A 27154-nucleotide genomic window follows, 5' to 3' on the forward strand; every position below is an offset into this window, starting at 1 on the left:
AAATTCCTATTTGCATTACATATAATAGCACGCGCATTATTATTTAGAGTTATTAACATTTCGATTCATTTATCAATTGCAAATTAATATTGTTAATAATTGTGTGATGCGGACTAGCTCCTAAAAACAAAACGCACAAGTAAATCTTTAGCAATTAAAATACTTTTTATTAAAAAAAAAAAAGACAACAAAAATATGAGTACACAACAATAAAGAGTGATTAAAAACAAAAGATAAACACATTTATATTAATTACAAATACATTAAATAATATCTTTTTTTGGAAGCTATATATATATATTCCTTAACGAATCCTACGATGCCGCAATCAAACTATAATAAAAGTATAATCTCTCTAACACACACACACACACACACACACACACACACACACACACACACACACACACACACACACACACACAGACAGACACACACACACTTGTTCATTGACTTTTCGTGAATAAAGCTAGCTCTCCTGTGTCTTTGTGTATCACGCGCACAGAACCCGCCTCCTCTCTGCGTTGCTACGCAATCGCGCTCATTTCCCAGGCCTTAACGGGGATGTGTCCTGTGCTCGGAGACTCCGCCCACTCTATCTATAGTAGTAGCATTTTCGGGACCATTCGGCGGATGCTGGACCGGTTGGTCGAAGAACTCTTTCCAGCTCGCATATATTTATTTATTTGAATACACAGGAACTCGTTTGAGGTAAACACATCCGGTTACGTTTTGTTTTTGTTTTCATGAGAGTGTGAGCTCGTGTAAGTGAGCCTGTCTGTTTGTTTTTTTACGAGTTAGCCGGCTAGCAACGCGCGGCTGGAGTGCACGCGCGCACATGGTTCCGAGCATGCTTTTGAGCTCGAGAAGCAGCTTAGTTAACTTCTCTCTTATCGAGTTGTTTATTTGTTAATGACAGTTAAATAAAACTCATTATGGAGTACGTTATTGTGTTTAACGAGCTTCCCACTTGCCCCATTGTCTCGTGTAGATGATGAATGTTGTAGTAGTTATTCAGCTGTGTTCCGTGATCGTTTAGGAGTCATGGTGAACCAGCGGGAGGAGAACGGCTCCCTGTCGTTTAAAAGCGACTCAAGCGGGGCGAGTAACAGCGGTGAGAGCTCCAAGGAGAGCTCCAGGTGCTCGACCCCTGTCGGGGAGACGGATCGCGGAAACCGGCTGAGGGACAAGATGAAGCGGCGCATCGAGTCCGGGGATCGCTGGTTCTCCCTCGAGTTCTTTCCTCCGCGCACAGCTGGCGGTGCTGTCAACCTCATTTCTAGGTGAGTTTACATCTCCCACTGCTCTGCTTCTGTTCTCCGGTTTCCTTCATCTCCAAAATGAATGAATTGATGAATGATTAAGTTTTGTGCACACCTGAACATCTCACACACGCACACGTGACTGTTTCCCAAACTATTGCCACAGAGTACACAATTTCCTGTCACAGGAGTCCCAAACCTCTTCCAGCACCACTGTGAACAAAAGCGAGGTCCATGGAGACATGTTTTGGCAAAGCTGGAGTGGAACAACTCTAGTGTCCTGCACAGAGCCTTGACCTCAACCCCACTGAACACCTTTAGGATCCTGAAATGCTACACCTCAGTCCTCAATGCCCATAAAGACTAAAGAACGCATTCCCAGAGGAGTGGAGGTTATTATAAAATCTTTGGTCAGGTGTCCACAAACTTTTGGCCATACTGTGTTTCTTGGATAAAGAACAAGTCCTTAATTTTGTTAAGCTATATGCCACTGAGCAGCATGTTTGTTTGTTTGTCTATCTATCTATTTATTTGTTTCATAATGCTTGCCCTTGGCAACAGGTGCTAAGCAGATGAAGTGATTACCTTGGTGATTTTTAAGCCTCACACAATGTTACATAACATACAGTCTAGCAGAATAAAGAAACCAAATAAATGTTGTTAAAGAATTTGATTAGTCAGCTAAGATGAAGCGTATGTTAAAACAGGTCTATTGACTGGTCTAATTTGCTTTCTGTTTTTTAGATTTGACCGCATGGGATCCGGTGGACCTCTCTTCATTGACATCACATGGCATCCAGCAGGAGATCCTGGCTCGGACAAAGAGACGTCATCCATGATGATCGCTAGCACGGCAGTCAACTACTGTGGCCTGGAGAGTGTGCTGCACCTGACCTGCTGCAAGCAAACAAAAGAGAAGCTCACGTTCTATCTGAGCAAGGCTAAGCACCTGGGACTGAAGAACATCATGGCGCTGAGAGGAGGTTAGTGTTGCATCATACTATTGTGTGTATTGTATTCTTCACGCAGTGCATGACAACAACATATCTGTGCAGATCCAGTGGGAGCAGACTGGGAAGAAGAAGAAGGAGGGTTCAACTATGCTGTGGACCTGGTGAAGCACATCCGCAGTGAATTTGATGATTACTTTGACATTTGTGTCGCTGGTAAGTATTGGTCAGCAATGACTGGGGTGCATGTTTTCTCTGCTCCAGTCTGTCAGGTGGATCAGTTGGGAAAATGTGTACAGTGATTGATTGATTGATTGATTTTTATTTATTTATTTATTTTCTCCCTCACCTTCTGTAATAATCAGGCTACCCGACTGGGCACCCAGAGGCTGACAGCTATGAAGAGGACCTGAAACGCTTAAAAGAGAAAGTAGATGCAGGAGCACACTTTATTGTGACTCAGCTCTTTTTCAGAGCTGAAACGTTTCTGAAATTCCTTAAGGACTGCAGAGCTATAGGTATCACGTGTCCCATTCTGCCTGGAATATTCCCTCTTCAGGTATTTGAAACTAGAAACACATCAGTACCTTTTAGCTATGAAGCATTATAGGCTGAATTAATTCACACACTATTGAGTCTGTACCTACATAAGGGTCCAGAAATCCCCTGTTTTATGTAACTATTTATCAGAAGTCAGTATTTCATATAGCACAGTACTGTTGAGTTCTCTAATCTGATTGCTCAGAAAGTGTTGAATTAATATTCTATATTAGCAGGTCTCTCACAGTTCCTGATTTATTGTATTTGGGAAGAATTCTTACATATTTCCTTCTTCTCAGGGTTATCACTCACTACGTCAACTGGTCAAACTATCGAAGCTGGAGGTGCCAGAGGAAATCATGAAAGTGATCGAGCCCATCAAAGACAATGATGCTGCCATCCGTAATTATGGTGTCCAGCAGGCTGTAGAGATGTGCAAGGTGCTACTTAACAGTGGCGATGTGCCCGGCCTACACTTCTACACACTCAACAGAGAGGTGGCTACAACTGAAGTACTCCGACAGCTTGGCTTATGGGCTGAGGACCCTCGGTGAGCAAATCCGAGAGAGATCTTTAGCTCCACAGTGCATTGAATTTGTCTCTGTTTTTAAATAACGTCAAATGAATACTAATTGAGTGTATGTTTTTGCTATTTTTAATTGTTGTAATCTTTTTAAAAGGCGACCTCTGCCCTGGGCTGTTAGTGCTCATCCCAAACGAAAGATGGAGGACGTCAGGCCAATCTTCTGGTCCACAAGGTCCAAAAGCTACATCTATAGAACACAGGACTGGGATGATTTTCCCAATGGGAGATGGTACCTAGATAATTTTTTGTTTATTAACAATGTTTATTGTTTATTATTATGCGTTCTAAATATTTTAGCACCAATTTTTAAAATAACAGTTAAAACGAGTCAACGAAACATTCATTCAAACACCTGCTCTTTCTTCCATTATAGGGGGAACTCCTCATCTCCAGCTTTTGGTGAGCTGACAGACTACTATCTGTTCTACCTGAAGAGCAAGTCTCCTAAAGAAGCCCTGTTAAAAATGTGGGGAGAGGAGCTAATGAATGAGCAGAGTGTGTATGAAGTCTTCACCAACTACATTACAGCACAGCCCAACCAAAATGGACAAAAGGTAGAAGGGCTGTCATTCTTCAAACATACCTATAAAGCTGTATTTGTTCTATGATTTTAAACCATTCATTTCCTTAAATCCAAAAACTAAGATAGATGATTACGTGTGCTTACACAGCACATTACTGTTAATCAGTTCTGTAGGTTTTATGGCATTGCAAAACTAACATATGTTGAAATTCAGGACTTCTTAAAAGTGAAGTCTACTAAATACTATAATGTACATGGCAATACAATATAATGTAATGTATGATATATTATTCTCATTTTTATTAGGTGATCTGTCTACCATGGAACGATGACCCTCTGGCTCCAGAAACAAACATGCTAAAGGATGCACTAGCCAAAGTGAACCGTAGAGGTATCCTCACAATCAACTCCCAGCCCAACATCAACGGAAAACCTTCCTCTGACCCAGTCGTAGGTTGGGGACCACCCGGAGGATACGTCTTCCAAAAGGTAGCAAAGTCATGAAAAACGTTATTGTGGGTTCATCATCTCACTTTACCTCCTCTACATCATTACCCTTCACGAAAAAGTGATCAGGTTATGTAGTGTTATAACGGACTATTGAGCTACGTTTATTGTGGACTCTTGTCTTAATTAAATGTATTTTTTTTTTTTTAATTTATTATTATTTAAAGGCTTACCTGGAGTTTTTCACATCAAGCGAAAATGCAAGTGCACTTCTTAAAGTGCTGAAGAAATATGAACCACGTGTGAACTATCACCTCGTCAACGTGCGGGTAAAACAATCTTCCCGCTCTCTCTGCTTTTTCCATACTGATTCATGTTTTCTCTCTTTATATAATCACCATTACATGACACTATCTTCTCTTATAGGGTGAGAATATTACAAATGCCCCTGATATGCAACCTAATGCTGTAACCTGGGGAATTTTCCCTGGCAGAGAGATTATTCAACCCACGGTGGTGGACCCAGTCAGCTTTATGTACTGGAAGGTGAGGGAAAATTTTATATATGATTATTATATAAGGGCTTTTCACACTTGAATTGGTTAACCGTGGGTGATTGTAAACCCTGGCTAAACAGAATCCTGGATTATATTTTATATATTTTTATTAAATTAAAATAAAATAAATAAAAATTTATATTTTTATTGTTTCACGTTTTTTTTTGCACTGCCCATGACAATTAATCCTGGCTTTCCATTTGACGTTACACACTGTTCGTTCGTAAACCCCGGGTTAATGTTCTTGTTTGCATATTTGTAGTGCCAGCAATCGGGACTGGATTAATACAGCGCGTGACCCAGTTTAAATAACGGCTTGTCTCTCATTTTCGCATCGGTTTGGAAAAAAGGACCGGTCTGCTGTTCTGTGCGCCGAACATGCATTGTTTATTTCTAACTTTGTAATCTTTTTAGGCTTTATTTTAAGTATGTTACGTAGTTGATCAGGGTATTCGTTGATATTTAGCTTCAGTGTCTTGTGTGTTTTCCTCTCTCGCTCCTGCATGCATTTCTGTGATGTGCCGCTCTGATTTTGATCTTATTCTGGTTGTGTGTGTTTTGGATTATCCCGCCATCGGTGTTTGCTGAAAGCCTGACCTCTGCTTGTTGCCTGTTCTGATTTGTCTGCATGCCCTTTTCAATAAAATGCTTTTATTGCACCTGCATCTGCCTCAACTCTCCGTACATGACAAATAATTTAATTATTTCTCATTCTGCTATCATTTCTGACTATAACTCTAAATAATAACGTCTCCTCTTTGGTTTAGTTCATGCGTTTTCCTTTACCTTTGACTTTTTTTCTTTATAAACTAGGGTTTATACAGCATGTGGGGTTTCTGTGACTGCAAAGCATGCGATGTGAGGAATGCGCTGTTCAGTTTCTGTTGTCTGTTGCTAAGCATCTATAACACTCTAACACAGGATTTTCATTCTGTACTCGTTTGGCCCTGCAATGTGGGGTTAACCCTAAATTACAAGTGTGAAACGTTCCTCTACCTCAGTATAGAATGGTGATAACCTGGGGTTGAGTACAGTCCTTTTATCTGGATGGATTGATGATTGGATGGATGGATAAATATACCAATCAGGCATAACATTATGAATAGTGACAGGTGAGGAAATAATCAGTGTTATTCACTTCATCATGGCACCTGTTAGTGGGTGGGATATATTAGGCAGCAAGTGAACGTTTTGTCCTCAAAGTTGATGTGTTAGAAGCAGGAAAAATGGGCAAGTGTAAGGATTTGAGGGAGTTTGACAAGGGCCAAATTGTGATGGCCAGAGGACAGGATCAGAGCATCTCCAAAACTGCAGCTCTTGTGGGGTGTTCCCGGTCTGCAGTGGTCAGTATCTATCAAAAGTGGTCCAATGAAGGAACAATGGTGAACCGGTGACAGGGTCATGGGCGGTCAAGGCTCACTGATGCATGTGGGGAGTGAAGGCTGGCCCGTGTGATCCGATCCAACAGACGAGCTACTGTTGCTCAGATTGCTGAAGAAGTTAATGCTGGTTCTGATAGAAAGGTTTCAGAATACACATAATGGGTCAGGGCTGTTTTGGCAGCAAACGAGGGACCAACACAATGTTAGGCAGGTGGTCATAATGTTATGCCTGGGCAGTGTATCTGTCAGCACAGTACATAAAATCATGTGCTTCAGTTAATTTTCACATTAGAATGTGAAAAAATGTGATCTATGACCTTGGCATGGTGGTTGATGGCAGTGGGCTGCTTTGAGTATTTCAGAAACTGCTGATCTGTGCTTTTAATACTTCACAGTGTCTAGAATTTACATAGCAGCAAAAAAAATCCACTGACTGGCAGTTCTGTGGTTGAACACTGGAAAAAGTGTAGATAATAAAAATCTTATTTTTCAACTCTGTGGTTTTGGTGAACCTGTAAACACTGTAGCTTCGGATTCCTGTGCTTGGCTGACAGGAGTGGAACCCGGTGTGGTCGTCTTCTGTTATAGACCCATCTACCTCAAGTGTGCTCTGAACTGTATGAGCTACTATAGACAGTGTGTGAACATCCTAGATCAGCAGTTTCTGAAATACTCAAATGGCCAACGATCATGCCACAAAGTAAGTCATCGTGATCACACTTTTATAGTTGTTTTTGCAGAGAATCTATGCACTGCACTGCTAGCAAATGATTTACTAATTAATTAATGATTAATTCCATTAATAAGCCGGTAGACAAGTGTTCATAATATGCTTTGGTTATAAAGTTGAAGTAGGATATTGGGATATTTTGATGGGAATCCATTAGATTTTAAAGGTTATTCTCTTTTGGCCAGATTGAAAGCTTCACACCTTTCGAATAGCCTCTTATCTTTATTGTTCAATAAGAAACACGTATAATCTGAGAGGGAAATCACCTGCCAGTGATAATGCAGATTTCTTTCCCCCACTACAGGACGAGGCATTTGCGTTGTGGATTGAACAGTGGGGGAAGCTCTATGAGGACGAGTCTCCCTCCAGAATGATTGTCCAGTACATCCACGATAACTACTTCCTAGTCAACCTAGTGGACAATGATTTCCCGCTGGACAGCTGTCTGTGGCAGATCATCGACGACATGTTCGAATTGCTAGGCGCACCTCCAGAACTTCTGGACGAAAAAGTTGAATAACCAATCTGCTGCTGTTTTTTTTAGGACTTTTGTAAACACCCCACATAGGCAGTTACTCTAATGCCACTAACCTTTTGGTTGTTGCATACGATACTGAAATCTCAGTAATATTCAGAGCAGTGCTTGGTTTTAAAAGTCATTCATGTTGAGTGGATTATTTAAAAAAAAAAAAAACCAATGTATTATTAAGGAAATATGGTTTTAAACCATAGATTATTAATATAACGCAAAATTATTTGCTTACATTTTGACAGCACTTAAATTACTATTATGAGTTTAACTTGACTGCTTTTAATGCTATTTATAAACGGTCTAAAAAGTCCAAAGTCTGAGGCTTTTTGAGGCTGTTTTGGGAACTTTTGCCAGCTGGAGTGTGCAAACACACTAAGGCAAGCGTGCTCTGTTTTTAAAGAGACTGAAGCAGACGTGAACGCACGTAATCCAAGGCCATAGATGTTGACCGTGATTGTAATTACTGTTATAATCTGATAAACACTCGTTGCTTGCCATAGCCTTGGATAATTTCAACCTCTATTTTTTTAATGTTTATTTTGTTTTTTATTTCCACAGTATTTGTGGGCTGCTGGCAAATAATAGCAAAATAAAAAAAAAATTAATATTCTGCACACCAAGACCCTGTGTTTTATTCTTTTATCTGTAACACTGTGTATTTGTCATTTTTTTTGCCACATTGCATTCATTAGAACTTTAACACAGCTGTAGATTATGGGAAAGAATGAGAGTAAAGGTGAAACCTTATCACTAGAGAAGAATAATTGGGCTCGCGCTCATCAGCAGATGTGATGTCACAGAAACAGGAACAGGAAGCGGTCATCCCCAAACAGTTCCCACAAAGCTGGGAGCATGAAATTGTCCAAAATGTCTTGGTATGCTGAAGCATTAAGAGTTCCTTTCACTGGAACTAAGGGGCCAAGCCCAACCCCTATATTGCCAAAAGTTTGGAGGGGTGTCCCAAAACTTTTGGCAATATAGTGTATCCTGAAATGCCACTTTCTGTGCCTCCTTCTGTCCATCAGAAACTGGTCATTGGAACAATTTCAAACATCAGCACCAAATCATATTATCAGCAGTGAGGGATCCTGTATCAGTGAAGTTGGAGTCTCCCTCGTACATTTTTCTCCGTTCCCCAAAGACATTATCTTCATCCACCAATGTGCTGCAGGTGTATCTTTTACCTTTTGAATCGATCAGTTACACAATGGTAACTGTGAGCTATACATGCCTTTGTGACTCCATTTAAAGAAAGGACAAATGATTATCATAAGACAAATGATTCAGACTTACTCGTATATGGTTGTATCACATTCTCCTTCAGTGGGAAGGTTAATCTGTTACAAACACTTATTAGGGATTAGGACTTCACTACCAGGCAGATTAGATGAAGGAGACAGGGGAAACTTGCCCTAGATAAGCTGAGAGTCAAAGTGGCTTCCTGAAAAGAGTCATTCACCATATGCTCCTATGTGCACACCTAAGAACTAGAACTGACATCACATACAGCCATTCACTACCAGAATCCCTTCTTGTTATAGAAAGAACTCCCACTGATTGCTGTTGTTCTTCTGCTGCTCTTCATAAGGGAAAGCCAGAAACTCATCTTTTAGTGCATTCCATGTAGCTTTGTTCACCGCACTGACTACGCAGCAAACTGTCGCAGATCCAAATTCAAAACATTACATTTAATGTAAACCATTTTTAGATAACTGGAAAGTTATGTAGGAACATGTGGTGGCCTGGTGGTCTAGCAGCAGGACGCTGTCCCCTCACTCCTGTAGCCCAGGTTCGATTCCTGAGCAGGGAACCAACCAGCCACCGCTCTCAGTGCTGGTCCTCAGCCCAAATACAATGCATGAGCAAGAGCATCCGATGTAAAACCTGTGCCAAAATCACCACCCAAAACAGGGAGCCACTGAAGAACAACAATAACAGTGAGTCGGTACAGGTGCATTTGTATCCGTATTCATAATTACTTGTTTCTGGGCTTTGGGACTCCCTCTGATGAAGAAAAGTGTCAGAATATATAGTGCATGACAGGTCAGGGCTGTTTTGGCAGCAAAAGGGGGACCAACACAATATTAGGCAGGTGGTCATAATGTTATGCCTGGTCAGTGTATCTGTCCGGAGTTTTATGTACTTATTCATATAAGCCAAATACAAATAGCAGCAAAGTACATAAAATCATGCAGATACAAGTAAAACTCTTCAGTTAATTTTAGAATGTGAGAAAATGTGATCTATGACCTTGGCATGGTGTTTGGTGTCCAGTAAGGCTGCTTTGAGTATTTCACAAACTGCTGATCTGGGATATTCATGCTCCAGTGTCTAGAATTTACAAAAGAAATCCACTGACTGGCAGTTCTGCCGTTAAACATTGGCAAAAGTGGAGGCAAAAAATCAAATTTTTAGTTGTGTGGTTTTGGTGAACCTGTAAACACTGTAGCCTCGGATTCCTGTGCTTGGCTAGCAAGAGTGGAACCCGGTGTGGTCGACTTCTGTTATAGACCCATCTACCTCAAATGTGCTCTGAGATATTTGAGCTACCGTGTGTGAACATCCTAGATCAGCAGTTTCTGAAATACTCAAATGGCCAACGATCATGCCACAGTCATCATGATCACACTTTTGTAGTTGTTTTTGCAAAGAATATGCATTGCACTGCTAGCACATGACTTGCTAATTGATTAATAATTCTGATGAACTCTGAGGTTAGTTCTCTCTCTCTATTTGAGTTGCCAGATCTCCAAGTGCTTATGACAGTGCAGAGTGGCCTGGATTACCTAACTAACATCACTGACCTTTTAACTGCCAACAAGCTCACAGTCCAATCTACTCCATGTGTGCTTTATTTTTATTTGTTTACTGTGTTAGAGGACAGGATGACCTAACCAAGTGTTCTTTCCTTAGAGAGATCATAGCAGATAGAAAATCAGTACCGATTTATGGTGCCATTCTTCAGCCTGCAATGCTATGAAATACTCTATTATACATTGTTTGTTTTAAGACTATAATAGGGGACATTGTTGGCATTATTTAATGATTACAGCTGATCACATGGTTTGGCACAGCAACAGACCTGGAATGAGCAATGTATAAAAATCTGATGTCATCCTTCTCTGTAAATCCTGTTATGGTCATCCCACAAGAGCATAAAAGAAACCACTGTTTTGAATAATCAGAAACAGGACATCAGTGCTGTATTGTATCATTATGTATCATAGGAGTCAGCATTCATGACATTACAAGCATTTCATAACAAGATTCCCATTTTTTCCTCAACAATCCAAAGATCACAAGAACTGTGATTTTTTTTCCTTCTAAATTTAAGACACGACAAGACCTAAGACACATGGCTTCTGTATAAACTCCTTAATCAGATTAAAGAGGACTGATTATAGATACTGCTTATATACTCTGTGTTGTGTGTGTGGTCTAATTAGGCAAGTGTAAATATACACCAATCAGGCATAACATTATGACCACCTGCCGGTCCCCCCCCTTTTTTTTTTTTTGGCCAAAACAACCTTGGCACATCGAGGCATGGACTCCACTCGCACCAAGATGTTAGCAGCAGATCCTTAAAGGATACTTACAGGATTGAAAGGACTTACAGGATACTTTTGATAGCTATTGACCACTGCAGACCGGGAACACCCCACAAGAGCTGCAGTTTTGGAGATGCTCTGATCCAGTGGTCTAGCCATCACAATTTGGCCCTTGTCAAACTCACTCAAATCCTTACCCTTGTCCATTTTTCCTGCTTCTAACACATCAACTTCGAGGACAAAATGTTCACTTGCTGCCTAATATATCCCACCCACTAACAGGTACCATGATGAGGAGATAATCAGTGTTATTCACTTCACCGGTCACTGCTCATAATGTTATGCCTGATCGGTGTAAATGTGAGGTATAACCTGGTAAAGGTAATATCCATAGCACAGGTTCTCAAAGCTGGCATTCAATTTTAGTTTGCTAAAAACTCTGTACCTTACACTGAAGTGATATCCTTACAAAATAAATTACAGCAACTTACGAAAGAAATGAAAAGAAACAGTTCTACATTTCAAATGCATCTCCAGGGCTACATTACACATAATGCTAACATTCTCAGAAAAAGTCTATTCTAAAATTGTGTGTGTGTGTGTGTGTGTGTGCGTGTGTGTGTGTGAGAGAGATCAAAAGTGCAGGTGTGAATGGGGACAGCTGTCAGGTGATGTGGTCTATAGTCCATTAATCAGCTGAGTACTTCAACTTTTACCTTAATATTTAAAAAAAAAAAAAAAAATAGTAAGTACTATTTAGCTTTGTAGTAAAATTTAGAGCCAGTATAACTCAAACTTTAGATTTCTAAATGAATTTTTCAATATTTAAAATATTCTAATTATGTATTAGAAAATATGAATAGGAAAATATTATTTTTTAACATTAAAAATCTATGTTTTTTATGTTTACAGTGTTTTTTGCTGCTGTTAAATAAGTAACAGAGTTTGTTTTCATTTTTGGAATATGATTAGCAAATACCCACAATTTGAATGGAATTCCTCAATAATAATACTTTCAATCTATAATTTGGGAAACATGGTTATACTTTCAAAGTGAACATTTAGTCAGTATGATTGAAAATAATTATGAAATCTTCTTCTTCTTCTTCTTCTTCTTCTTCTTCTTCTTCTAAAAATGTAGAATAACCTGATTGCAGAGGTAAGTGTACATGCCCTTTCATAATGGGGCATGTGACTGCGCTCAGCATGAAGAAATCATCTTCACACTCATTTTCAAATGGAATGAATACACACCCCAAAGAAAGATGAGCTGTTTCTCTAGGATGTTCTCGACATCCTCTTGGTTTCATCTGATTTGCTGAAGCAAGGGTCTATAAAGAGCTGATAAAGCGTATTCAGCCTCTAAAAGGTATTGATCCGGTACAAAAGTGTGCAAAAGAACTTGTAGAAATTGGAGAAACAGGTGGAGAGGAGTAGAGTGACATTGTCAAGAACGCTGCAGAATATGAAATCCTGACTGATAAATCTTAAAATCATTTAAGGATAAAAAAAAAATCTAAACTAGCATTAAGAGAAAAAAAATGATTATTTTGCTTGTTTTGAAAAAAAAAATATATCTTGAATTTCCTGACATAAAAATTAAATTGAAATGAAATTAATTGTTACATTTAATTATTAATCATTTTATTATTACATTTAATTGTTAAAATGGATTATAAATTCATTTAACTGAACAGTATATTATGACACAGTCCACCATGCAGCAAGACATTTTAAGCCTTTTAATATTTACACAATTTCTTATTTTAAAAACATAATCTTTCTTATTTTAAGAAAACAATATTTAGGAAATTCTGAGGGTGTTATGTAACTTAATTTGAACCAAATAGAGAAGCATAACGTTTTATTCGGTGTCAGTTTATACTGAGAAAACATCTTGTACATTAATATTATCCAGTATAAACCTCTTTAATTGACCATGACAGGTTTATTTTCCAGTACAAATAAGGTGCTAAACATAAATATAGTTTAAACATAGAAGCGTTCATGGAGGGTGCTTGGATGTCCCTCAAAAATGAGCAACACAAAATCTTATCAGGGAGGCTGCAAAGAGACCTAGAGTATGTCTCCAGTATTAAAGGAGCTACAGCAAAGTCATGGTCATGTGACAACACTCTCTTATACTTCATTATGGTGTGAAGAGACCAAGGTGGAACTATTTGAAGTCATTCTAAAAATAGATTTTGCACAAACCCAAGACAGTTTATCCCGCTAAGAACACCATACACATGGTGAAGCATGGTGGTGGCAGCTGGGCCTGGGGCTCTAGTCACGATAGAAGGAACCAGGAATAGCTCCAAATTCCAGCCTTTTTAAGGAACAGCTTCAAATACCAAACTTGCAGGCCTCTGAAGCTGAAGATTTCAACTTCCAGTACGCCAATGACCCAGAGCAAAAATCCAAGTCAGGTAAAGCAACTGCATGAGAAAAAGAAGGAGATTTTTTAGATCTGACTTCTATAGAATTCTTCTATGTGGAATTGCAGGAGAGCTCCTTTCAGTTTTCTTTCAAGGAGCAGTGGAGTCTACAAAGAGTAATGTATTACAAGCAAAATGATTTTTTTCTACACAAAGTGTTAATTAAGGGGTGTGGATACTTTTGCAACCTGGTTATTATAACCTTTTGTTTCTTTTTTATTTTTTATTTCTATGTTTGCTGGTTCCTGTATCGCATTAAATCCCGCAAATATAAAATGCATTCATTTTTTAAAAAATTGAATTTTATACATATTTGGAAATGAATGATAAATGTAACCCCATTCGTGGAATCACCCTTGCACCTTTACCTATGTGTTCTTCTGATTATACTTGTGCACTGAATTAAGGGTTAAGGCTATAATATCTCTGCAGCTTGTAGAACGTCGGCGTTTACAGGGTTTCAGGATAACCTGAATCTGGAATGTTCTGCTGCTCAGTGTCACTTAGAACTTTGGTTACAGACCAGAACAGACCAGTCAAAAATAACCGAAAACTCTAAAACTTGTGATGAGCGAGAGAAGGTTAGGGTTTTTCTGGCTATCAGTATAACTATAAAGAAGCATTGTATTAACAAACCTGCTGCTGTTAATCTGAGGGCTTTTTATTCTAGCAGAACTTTATAAAAGCACAGCTTTTAAACATGACAAGGCTAAGCCAGTTCTGCTGTCAAGTTATAACATTACTTATCAGTCAGATAGTTATAGAAATATACTAACATTTCAAGGACATCACACAATGCTGTTAAACCGTGAAAGAGTTTTGGTTAATAAACCATATTCTGCTGAAAATCTTAAGAAATAAAGGGCTGTTAGTGAAATCCTTTGCTTTTAAACTGAGAAGCACAGCTAGAATGTGAAAACCACAGCCGATCCTGAATGTTGCTCTCGATGTACAGTATATTAAGAGCAAGAAATTCAATATGTTGTGTGCCACAGGGACACGGTGGAAAGAGGGTTATATGTTCAGGAATCAAACAGAAATAGGATCTGTAGTACATGTAGGCTCTAATCCACCTCATCCGCCTGGAAATTGAGAGATTCCCTAGAAAGAGGAGAACGTCTTTAGGAGGTTATCTGCAGAACATTTGAGAAGCATTTATTGTGTGTGTAGGGTGGAATTTCCTACAGTAAACTTCTGAATGATGGATATTTAAACATTTTTACTGCAAAAAAACCCCACACTGATCTAATTTCTTATCATAACATAGAAAGCGCTATTCAGTGTGAATGCTGTTAGTTTCCTGGTCATAGATTAAGGTTTTTTCTTTAGCTATAACCTCAATATACAATACATCCATACGAAAGTGTAATTTGTTTTATTTAATAACATTATCTTTAATATCCAGGAATTTATCAGTCTACTGTTTGATAATGAATCACATTTGAATAGCTATTTTTGTTCTCTTGCTCTGTATATTATGTCTGACCGCAGAACATGCAAATGAAAAGGCAGGAGATTAGTCTATCACAAGGCATCATGGGCATCACACACACACACACACACACACACACACGCACACAACCTGCCTCCTGGAATAATTTTGGATTTGGGAGGAAATTGGAGTAGTGCTGATACATTTTGTGTAATGTGTACTAGGATCAGGGTGATGTGGTGTGAATGAGATACACAATACACAGTTAGATACGCAAAACTATCTAGAACCATCCAAAAAATATTGTTAGATAATATTTGCAACATGGTGTAGTGTCAAAGTCAGTCCAGCAAGCTAATACACAGCATGTACGTGACTCATTTTACTGAGCAACTGTGTGTGTGTGTCTGTGTGTGTGTGAGAACTGTGTGTGCTAAGAGGGTGTTCCTGATAAAGAGTTTAATATTAAGATATAAACACACACACACACAAACACACACACAGTTACTATTTATTCAAATTCCAGCTCTGTTAATAATTACATGTTGGTTTGTTTGGCTCACTGATTGTGTGTTTCTAAAATTGCAGCAGTTTTTGGCATTCAGAAAGAGTGTGTGCCTCTGTTGTTGTCTGACTGTGTTTACACTTTGCCGGTTTGTGTATCTAAGGCACACGATGGCCCAGTTCCTGGCTTTCTGACTGGTACTACACACACTCTGACACACACAATCCCAGATAACACAGCAATGCACAAGCACACGTGGACTGAATAAGTACACAGCAAGTACTTCCCCTACTAACCAATTTAAGTTAGTGGGCTGGGTGATGGGGAATGTGGTAGATTAGTGGTTAAGGTGTTGGGCTACTGATCAGAAGGTTGTGAGTTTGAATCTCAGGCCACTGCTGGGCCCTTGAGCAAAGCCCTTAACCCTCAGTTGTATAAAATGACATGAATTGTTAATTGCTCTGAATAAAGGCTGCTGGAAATGATATACATACATTTTATTTTATTTTTTTTTACACATCAACTTTGAGGACAAAATGAGCTTAAATAACTCAAATAAAACAAAATGCAAATCAAATTGTGTTAATGCTTTGGCTAAATAACAATAAGAAATCAGTATGTGGTGGAATAACCCCGATTTGCATGTGTTTTGGCTCCATGCTCTCCACCAGTTTTACATTGCCGTTGGGTAACTTTATACCACTCTTTTTGCAAAAAAGCAAACAGCTCAGCTTCGCTTGATGGTTTGTGACCATCCATCTTCCTCTTGATGACATTCCAGAGGTTTTCAATAGGGTTCAAATCTGGAGATTGGGCTGGCCATGACAGGGTCTTGATCTGGTCATCCTCCATCCAGACTCTGATTGCTCTGGCTCTATGGCATGGCTGTTGGAAAATCCAGTCCTCTGAGTTGGGGAACATTGTCTTAGCAGAAGGAAGCAAATGTTCTTCTAGAACAACCCTGTACTTGGCTTGATTCATGCGCCCTTCACTAAGACAAATCTGTCCAATTCCAGCCTTGCTGAAGCACCCCCAGATCATCACTGACCCTCCTCCATATTTTACAGTTGGTGCAAGACACCGTGGGTTGTTTGGCCTCTCCAGGTCTCCGTCTAACCATAACATGACCGGGTGTCGGGCAAAGCTGAAAATTGGACTCATCAGAAAAGATTACCTTACAGTCCAATTCCTGTGGTCTTCTGCAAACTTCAGCCTTCTTTGCTTTTCACTGATTTTTTTCTGGCTTTGTATGACTTCAGCCCTGCGTGTAGAAGCCTGTTTCGAACCATTCTTGCTGTGCACTTCACCCCAGTCTCAGTTTGCCACTGTTGTTGAAGGTCACTTGAGGTCAGCCTACGGTTCTTGATTGACATTTGAATAAGTTTAAGGTCATCTCGCTTGTTACTGACCCGTTTTCGGCCTCTTCCAGGCTGTAGCTTTGTTGTTCCTTGTGTCTGTTGCTTGATCTTGTTTTTGTGAACTGCCGTCTTTGAAATATTAAGGATAGAAGCAAGTTGACGCTCACAGAATCCTTGTGCCAGTAAAGCTAGGATTGAGCCTTTTCTTTTTTCCTTCACTCAAAGCCTTTCTTTTCACTGTTTTTGGCATGTTCAATGGTTATTTTTAAATTTCCAATTACCTTTGAAAGACTTCTAGCACTTTTTTACCATCCATCTGGTCACACTGCAAGAGGAGAGTGTGGATTACAGCAGTGCTTTTTTATACTTTTCCCCATTAAATAGGATTGGATTCAGGTGATCACCAAATCAGTATCTCATTAAGCAGAAAAAGGTGTGCTTGTGAAGAAATTTAACAAAGAATGGCATGGAATGCTTGTCATACTCAGACAGATGCTACAGTGGTCTCTTATTTTTTTTCCAGAGCTTTATATATAAAATGTAGCACCAATTGCTGAAAAAATTCATGTTTGCTATGATCGAAAGAACACACAGTACATTGCAGCTTGCTTCATATAGGGCTGTGTAGCTTCAGTCTGGTCAGAGAGCTCATGCTGACCTTGCTGACCATGGTCACATGAGCATCAGAACTGGACCATAGAGCAGTGGAAGAATGTGGCCTGGTATTATGAATCCTGCTATCTTTTACATCATGTGGACAGCCAGGTGTATTTGAATCACTTACCTGGGGAAAAGATGGCACCAGGATGCACTATGGGAAGAAAGCAAGCCAGTGGTTGCAGTGTGATGCTCTGGGCTCTTGTATTCTTTAAGGTTGCAATATGTGATTATCAACACTTGTTCAGGAAACACACACACACACACAATTCATCACCAATTAAATCACAAAGAAGTCAGCTCTTAGTTGTTCTTTTTCCCAACGTCAATGAGAGTGAAAAAGGAAAGGTCACTTTAAGGCAGCGAGCTGGAGGAAGGTGGCCTCGCTATTCAGCCTTTCTCTTCTGCTGCAGGCCTGCTTCAATGTGACGCATTTCTTAACAAAAAGCCAAAGAGACAGACCAGTGCCACAGACACATACACACACATACACGCACAGAAGGAGTAGCACACAGTATGAACTTAAACAATGAAGCATTTATAGCTTTTCTTTTAAAGATTCTACACTGAAACAACTAGGATCTCAGACTAACTGATGGGATCCTCCACTGTCTCATTACATATGCAGTAACCAGCAAAATAACACCACAGTTACTGTAAATGTACATCATGTGGTTACTATTGCACCTTAGCTGTGGCTCTTATATTCCCTGGACAGATATCCAGCTTAGGGGGTCTTTCATTTTGGCAGACATCTTAATGACAGAAACAACAGACAGACCCATTGAAGGGAAAAGTAGAAAGAGGATTGATCAGATGAGCTAAGAGGACATGAAGGAAGTAAAAAAAAGAGGATAATATTAAAAAGTGTAGTAGTGAAAAATTAGATACACTCTTTTGAGGTTCTACTTTAAAAAGCACCAGTTTAAATCTACATCTTACAGAAACAGAAAGGGTAAGTCCTTCCTGAAAGAGCTTAGCTAAAGCATGTACCAGCCTAAGAGACTATTTAAAACAGAAAGGTTGAAGATGTTTACGGTAAAATCCTAACCAACTAAAGGCAGCCAGGTATTTAGATGAAAGCAAAACGCAACTTTGCATTAATGGGCTAAAGTGTCTATGGCCTACAGAGAAAGTGGACATTGTTACCTTTTGTATCCACCAGAGGGGGCTATTGTTACAGATTGTATTGGAAATATTCCTCATCTCTCAGTCAGCTGCCATTCAATTATCAATAATTCAGTTATTGCAGTTTTTCATAAAAGCTTACACATGGAAATGTTGAAATCACTGGATTTCTCAATAATGAAATTTAGTTCTTTTGCCTTAGCCATTGGCCTAAAACGTAAAACACATTTTTACTGTAAATCTCTGTCATTACACACTCCATACACACCATTTATTTTATGAACAAAATCCGAATACATATTAAATGATTAAACCAAAACACTTTTGGTCCAAGTTGATCTGATATGATTTTTATTTTATATGAAATAAAATATGCTAAAATAAATAAAAATGAACCCCCAGGGTTTCTAGTACACACTCTGAAACGGTCTATAATTCCTAATCCCCAAAAGATTTGGTCTGAATACATGAAACTGCAAAGATGATTGAAGCTACATGAACTTGGCATGATTCTTTAAATGTGGGTGAAATGCATAAGAGTAACAGATATCTCAGTGATGTGGGGTAGTAGTAGAGGCGTAGTTTATTTCAAGGGTCACAGTTTGCAGGACCTTATGCCTAGAAAAACCTGATCACGATCAATATTTCTGACTCTTATTATTTGCCGGACATTTCAACAGCGTCTTTAAAAGACCTCCCACTGGCTATTTGGAGTCATCTACATTTTTCTGTTCAGTTATTTTACATTTTATATGTGCAGATATTTATGATTGTGTTAGAATTCCTATAACAGGCTCAGTTCATGATCATCAGAACTCTGTTGCCTATTGTATTGTATTATATTATATTATATTATATTATATTATATTATATTATATTATATTATATTATATTATATTATATTATATTATATTATATTATATTATATTATATTATATTATTTTATATTATATTATATTATATTATATTATATTATATTGCAGAGAGAAGCTAACTCACTTCCCGATCATGGCTGTAGTACTTCCTGTTTATGACAGATGGTAAGAGATGATAAGAAAAGATGATTTTAAATGACTTAATGTACACACGTCTAGTTACAGCATTATTTTTGCATGGCCATGGTGTGAAAATATTTAAAAAAGCTTATTTTATTTAACTCCTTGATACGAGACAGACACAGTTGAAGCTACACAATTCCAGGTCAGGTAAGGTGATGAACAAACAGCATCAACTAGGACAACAAGAGCAAAAAAAAGAAACCAGAAGCCAGAAATACTAAGAAAATATACAGGTTTGGTAACAACTAGTAATGAGTTAGATATGCTGAGAGTTTAAAAGCCACATGGTGTTGTGGAAGATGCAGTTAGATGATGAGATGTGTTTGCTGTGTGCCAGAGAGAATTTTGCACATGTTCTGCTCACGGTAGGACTTGTGCCCAGTCTTCGTGATTGTTAGTGAAGAACGTTTGCAAAAAGACTCCGATGTCCTGATTAGCTCTCTCTTGGCCATTAGTTTGGTGATGATATCCTGACATTAGGCTCACGTTATTCCATGAACCTTCCCCATACATGAAATGTGAACTGAGCTCTCCGGTCAATCACTATTTCCTAAAGGATGCCAAAGTGCCTAAACACATGGTTATAGATTACCTCGGCCATTTTAGCAGCAGCAGGCCAGGGAGGGGAAGAAGATGAAGGGACTTCGAAAATGGTCAATAATCAGCATGATGACCGTGTTATTCTGTGATGAGGGGAGATTTGACAAAGCCGTCAGTTATATGTGACTGTACCCTTTGTGGTGTCGGTAGAGGGAGTAGTTTTCCTGTGGACAGGTTGTAAGGTATTTTGGCTTGGGTACAGACAGAACAGGAAGAGATGAAACTGTCTGGCCACCAGTATTTGCTCTGTATTAGTTGAAATGTTCTGAGAGTGTTGTGTGTACTGTAGCTGAGGGGAGGGGGTGAACCACATGATCATCATGTCACAGAAATGAGATGGAAAATTTTCCCAGTTGGACCGTGAATGGGAGTTCTTGTTTCTACCTCTGTCCCAAGTTATAGCCCCTACAAAGGGTGACTGTGGAAGAATGCATTCAACGGAAAGACTGTATATACAAGAGAATGTCAGCTTTGGGGTTCTTCAACCCTGGTCTATGCAAGAACGTGAGCTCGAACCTGGAAAACAATAATGTGCTCGGCAGTGGACAACTTCCTGGAGAAAAATGCCACAGGCTGGAACTTTTCTCTAAAATGCACTGAGAGAATGCCCTCACCCCTGTCTCTGAGATGTCCATGATGAGGAGCATGGAAGGATCAGGGTGTTGTAGGTTAAGGACCAAACCTTTAAGGACTTTAAATGATTGATTTGCTGAGGGATTCCACTTCAACCTTTTCCATCCTTCCTTCATCATGGCTGTTAGGGGTGATGCTATGATGCTGAAGTGTAAGACAAATCTCCAAAGAAAGTTTGCAAATCCTAAAAAACAGTGAATTTGTCCTGGCCCTTAAATACCCCTTCTGGGCTAACATATGCTACTTTGGATAGATGGAGCTTACATTTTTTCCTGCCTTTTACAAAAACAAACGAAAAAAATTACTTCTGAAAAAAAAAATGTGGAAAAACGCAATGTGTTAATAAACAATCTGTTAACAAAACTGTTCATATTCAGTACAAAAATAGAGCAATATTTTTGTGTAGCTGATTTTCCAAAGGTTTTAGAAAATCTATGGCATTCATTATTATCGAGGACGATTTTTACATTCACTTTGCTTTAAATATATACCAGAAATCTATAAAACTGAGAGGAATAGAAATAAAGATCATGGTTTATGATTTTGAGTCATGTGATCTATCTGTCTATCTGTCTGTTTGTCTATCTATCTATCTATCTATCTATCTATCTATCTATCTATCTATCTATCTATCTATCTATCTATCTATCTATCTATCTATCTATCTATCTATCTATCTATCTATCTATCTATCTATCTATCCTCCATCTGGCCCTCACACACCTGGACTGTAAGGACTCATACGTACGAATGCTGTTCATAGATTTCAGTTCAGCATTCAACACAATCATCCCTCAGCAGCTGATTGAGAAGTTGAGCCTGCTGGGCGTGAACACCTCTCTCTGCAACTGGATCCTGGATTTCCTGACTGGGAGACCTCAGTCAGTCCGGATCAGGAACAGCATCTCCAGCACCACCAGACTGAGCACTGGAGCTCCTCAGGGCTGTGTGCTAAGTCCACTGCTATTCACTTTGCTGACTCACGACTGTGCAGAATCTCTGTGGACAAGGAAAGACACAAAGACGAAAAACTGTGAAGGCCATATTTGTAAAATCCAACAAGACTGTAACAAATCTAGAGTAAAGCTTGTATACACTGGATTCCTATAAATGGCCATAAAGAGAATTTCTCCTCTCTTAGGCACTTTAGTTATAGCATCTTCAGGAGTATCAGGCGATGTTGTATCTGCTCCATCCTCTACCAACTGGATCTACATTAGAATAAAAAGATAGATGGTAAGGAAGAAAGCATAGAATAAAAGGTTCATGGGTGTAATTTCCACTGGGTACAGGGGGGACATGTCCCTCCCACTTTTCAAAATTCAGAACAGAGAGGGTGAGACAGGGAGAAGCAGTAGCAGGACAATGATACTGGTAGGTTATGTGCTGTATGAAGGGCCAGGTGATTTTGATTTCTTGGTGATGAAAGGGAAGAAGTGTACATGATAAGTAGTGAATACAGTTTGAATGAATCCAAATGAATAGGAGCCAAAGTGTGTGTTTAGATGTTTAGAATATTTTTTCATGGTCACATCATCACATAGGTGTGATTTCATATTATTTACCTGCTCACTTGTGTGGTGGGAGAGAAACAAACAGTTGGGCCTTGATATTTGTTTGTTGACCATTTCCATATAGTTTCAATTGTAATGAACTTTTGTTTATTTTTATTTGTGTCATGCTTTCATATCAGAGGACAGATGAGGTGAAGAGGCTTCAAGACAGGGAGAAGCAGCTCAGTGTTGCAGGTATGTGCTATGTAAAGAATCATGTAATTTATTTGAATTATGTCTTATCTCAGAAACAGGCTAGCACATTTTCATATACACTACCAGTCAAAAGTTTGGACACATCTAATTCCATGGTCTTTCCTGATGTTTATTTCTTTCTACATTGTAAAACAATGCTGAAGCCGGCCGAAATCCACAATAATCTCGTTTGAACAGTTGATATTGAGATATGTCTGCTACTGATGCTCTGTAAAGCCTTCATAACGCCTCTAATCTGAGGTGCTGTTAATTGGTGATTTCTGAGGCTGGTCACTCTAAATGAACTTCTCCTCTGCAGCAGAGGTCAGTTTTGGTCTTGCTTTCCTGGGATGGTCTTCATGTGAGCCAGTTTCATCATGGTGCTTGATGGGTTTTGCAAATGCACTTGACAATACTGTTCTTGCAAGAACTATTCCAGAACACCTGACCTTCGTGTCTTAAAATAACAACTGACTGTTTTTTGTTGTCATTACATATGGATTACTTAAGTCCATGTGTGTTATTTCATAGTTCTGAAATCTCCAGTATTGTTCTAGAATGTAGAAAATAAATCCCTAATCAAAAAACACTGAATTAGAAGGTGTGTCCAAACTTTTGACTGGTAGTGTATTTTATAGTAGAGACCTGAGGAGACAGGTGCAGGGAGACAAGCAGGAAGCTGAACCCAACCATGATAACCCAAAGCTCATTGCAGTGCAGCGGCTCACCAACAAAATGCTAGGGTTCCAAGAAAAGTGGTACTTTGCTCCAGTACAGTCCAGGAGTCAATGGAATTCTATGTTTTTTTTCTTCTTTGCTGTGTGTGTGTGTGTGTGTGTGTGTGCGACATCATCCATCACTCGCAGTGCCCTCTTCTGTTCAAACAGAGATCAGTCTGAGAAATATAGAATTTCTACACAGTTATAAAGTTTACCTAGAGTCACTTTCATTTTTAGTAAAGATTATTGTGTAGTTAATTTAAGTTTATACTAAGAAAAAATAATAACAACAACAACAAAAAATACTGACATACAAATTCTGAATCATGAACTGAAGCATCTTCTCATTTTCTATGATTTCCTGTTTCCCACAGAGCAGAAATATGAAGTGACCCAGAGGCCAAATTCCCTCAGACATTCATTAATATATGGGAAAGATTAGAGAATAGATCAATCAAACAAGACTACTGTAAGAAAAGGAATGGCTATAAATAAAGAGCTACAGATTGGACAATGACCATATTTCATTCAGCAACTAGTTGAGCTAATTAAGGCTTCTCTTCTGTCTGCTCAGCATGTTGTCTCACTCACTCTCACTCCTTTTCTATTTCATGCTTTCTCTGTTTTACCCTCTTCCTCTTCTGGTCTCTTTGATGGTTAATCCATTGATGCTAGGATGGGTCAGTAAAAAAACTACTGGAGCTGTAATGAAGTTGCCAGGAACTTCTGCAAAGACTGCAAAGATGAGGATGAAGGTTAGAGAAGCAAAAATGTTCTCCAATGATCATAGATGAAGATTTGCAGAAGAATGTTCCACAGAGTTTCTCATCAACACATGATTTCATACTAAACTTTATTAAAACTTTGCTTTTATCAACTAGATTGAATGATCCTACATCAGCATCAGCCTGGTCAGTTCACATAGTATTAATATAACCCAATTATGTTATGAAGGACATTGGCATGAACAGGAAATATTACTATAATGTTAAATTAAAACATGAGGTAGAACAGTACAGCGATTATTTGGCGGTTGCAAAACACCAGTGTCTTTAATTAAGGCTTAGGAACATACATGATCACTTGAAGTACACTATATTGCCAAAAGTTTTGGGATGTCTGCCTTCACATGCACATGAATGTTATACGCTTTCCACAAAGTTTAGGAATTTTTGACCATTCCTCTAGAAGCGTATTTGTGAGGTCAGGCACTGATGTTGGACGAGAAGGTCTGGCTCACAGTCTCCGCTCTAATTCTTCCCAAAGGTGTTCTATCGGGTTGAGGTCAGGACTCTGTGCAGGTCAGTCATGTTCCTCCACACCAAACTCACTTATCCATGTCTTTATGGACCTTGCTCTGTGCACTGGTGTGCAGTCATGTTGGAACAGGAAGGGGTCATCCCCAAACTGTTCCCACAAAGTTACAAGCATGAAATTGTCCAAAATGTCTTGATATGCTGAAGCATCAGTTCCTTTCACTGGAACTAAGGGGCCGAGTACAACCCCTGAAAAACAACACCTTAATTCAATGATTTGGAGGGATGTCCCAAAACTTTTGGCAATATAGTGAATGAAAATAAATGGTCTCAATTTACACAATTTAATCACTTGGAACTGATGTTTTTTTTTTTTGTTTGTTTGTTTTTTACAGTGTGGGCTCCAGAAGTACCAGGAGACATAAGACATAAAATTAAATTCTGAGATGCTACAAGTGTCATGGTCATCTTCTAGCTGGACAAAGATCTAAAACAAACATTCCACTCAATCCACACGAAAATGCTTCAATCACAATACAGTCAATCTTTTGACATGGCCATCTCAGTCCCCTGACCGAAACCAGCTTAAAAACCTATGAGGTGAAATGGAGAGGAGAATCCACAAGCTAGGACTCGGGAGGATTAGAAGAGATTCTGTACTCAGGAGCACTCTCGGGGTCTTTGCTCTGAAATCTCATCAAACATTGGGCCATGAGAAAACAATCTACAGGGCCTACAGGGGCACAGACAAGGATGAAGGAACTGAGTCTCCAAAAGGAATCTTAGATTAGGAGAGATAGACTGGGAGTGAGTCTGACCACTGATCTCAGACTTTGTGTGCTTTAGGACTGAGATAGAGACAGAAAGCGGATCTATTCTGTGATGGGAGTAGAGCCAAAACACATTACATAATATAGTATAAGATTACAATAAACAAAATACATGAAATCATGAAACCTATTTCTAAACATTTCGTAGTCATTTAAAAGATTCAAGTAAAATTATTTTACTGGCAGGTTTTTAAGCACTTACTTCTAGAAAGAAGCAAAAATAATCTGTTAACAGAATAAAAAAAATGTAAAACCTGTGTGTAAGCATCTAAAAACTGAATCATCTTCTAATAATTATTTATGATAACACAGAATGGTGTGGACAAACAAACAAACAAACAATCAGACATCCGCTGAACTGTAGTTTTGCAGGCAGGAAAGCTTTGTTGGTGAGAGAGGTCAGAGTGGTTCGAGCTGACAGGAAGTCTATAGCAAATCAAATAACCAGACTTTATAAACATAGAGAGCAGAAATTCTGTTACACATCCTCCTTCTCTCTCTCTCTCTCTCTCTCTCTCTCTCTCTTTCTCTCTCTCTTTCTCTCTCTCTCTCTCTCTCTTTCTCAATCTTCAGATTGTTCTGTACACTTTACACTACATACCTAATTGATATATATATACCCAATATAACTAATGACTTTTATATTTGATTTCAAGTATGCTCAAAACATTTTATCCTGTGCCAAGCAAAAGTGGCCAACTATTTCAGAAAAAAATAAAATAATAATAATAAAATTAAAATTGAGAAAACCCCGTGTCAAGACGTTACTGCACTAATGCAGTCTTTGTTAAATCACAAGTGCTGATTGACTTCTGCTTTTGTAATTCTGTCAGTGACCTTGCAACATTTGAGTAGCAAGTGGTGTAAGAATGAAGCTTTGTGCACTGTCAATGAAGAAAAATTAATTTTTACACACTTTTAAGTGCTTTTGTAATTAAAAAAAAAAAACATTTTAGAGTTAATATGTACAGAAAAATGCTATTTATCTTTTATTTTGTGTTTATTGACTCAATTGTATGTCAATATTTTTTTATTATGTAATAAAGGTCTCTCTCTCTCTCTCTCATAAATAAATATTGCTCAGAAAATTTGGCCCAATTTTCCTAATGTCCCTATATTTTATCAACTTAATTCAAACTTTATAATAATGACATGCTAAAGTGTATTAAAAAAATCAAAACAAACAACAAAAAAAACCCCACTGCTAAACATTAAACGAGAGACGTGTTTTGTGCTTAGGCCATGAGAGGGCAGTATTACTCTCTCTCTCTCTCTCTCTCTCTCTCTCTCTCTATTCAGCTTTGCCTCTACATGGCTAGTACTTTTGTTCTGGTGCAGTGCTCATTAATGAGAGATGCAAATATAACAGAGAGCAAAGATCCTACTCCAAATGACCTCAGAGAATGACCTCTCGATAAGTATTAAAGTACCCATTAAATTACAATAATGTACCATGTAAAAAAACCATTAAAAAGTTACAAGTGATACATAGATAATGTGTGAATTATAAAGTGTAAAGTGTACAGAACAATCTGAAGAGAGAGAGAGAGAGAGAGAGAGAGAGAAAGAAAGTTGAGAGTGTTGAGAGAGATAGAGACAGAGGGAGAGACAGAGAGAGAGAGAGAGAGAGAGAGAGAGAGAGTGTGTGTGAGAGAGAGAGAGAGAGAGAGAGAGAGAGAGAGAGTTGAGAGTGATAGAGAGAGAGAGAGAGAGAGAGAGAGAGTGTTCACAG

At 38.7% G+C, this 27154-nt stretch overlaps 1 protein-coding gene and 1 long non-coding RNA gene across 2 annotated transcripts; both read left to right on the forward strand.

The window, feature by feature from the left end:
• Positions 1-555: 555 nt before the first annotated feature.
• Positions 556-8123, forward strand: mthfr (methylenetetrahydrofolate reductase (NAD(P)H)). The gene is made up of 12 exons (XM_058390553.1): positions 556-711; positions 1040-1283; positions 2007-2245; positions 2318-2428; positions 2578-2771; positions 3052-3302; positions 3433-3567; positions 3712-3892; positions 4168-4350; positions 4536-4637; positions 4735-4854; positions 7282-8123. The coding sequence occupies exons 2-12, from the start codon at positions 1045-1047 to the stop codon at positions 7495-7497; spliced, it is 1971 nt and encodes a 656-aa protein (XP_058246536.1). The 5' UTR covers positions 556-711; positions 1040-1044; the 3' UTR covers positions 7498-8123.
• Positions 8124-12954: 4831 nt separating this feature from the next.
• Positions 12955-26511, forward strand: LOC131352741 (uncharacterized). Its single transcript, XR_009204553.1, has 4 exons — positions 12955-13489; positions 22563-22617; positions 24012-24091; positions 24988-26511. It is a non-coding gene; the product is annotated as an uncharacterized LOC131352741 (long non-coding RNA).
• Positions 26512-27154: the final 643 nt, after the last annotated feature.

The sequence above is a fragment of the Hemibagrus wyckioides genome, linkage group LG05 (genome assembly GCF_019097595.1).
Source record: "Hemibagrus wyckioides isolate EC202008001 linkage group LG05, SWU_Hwy_1.0, whole genome shotgun sequence".
Lineage (NCBI taxonomy): Eukaryota > Metazoa > Chordata > Actinopteri > Siluriformes > Bagridae > Hemibagrus > Hemibagrus wyckioides.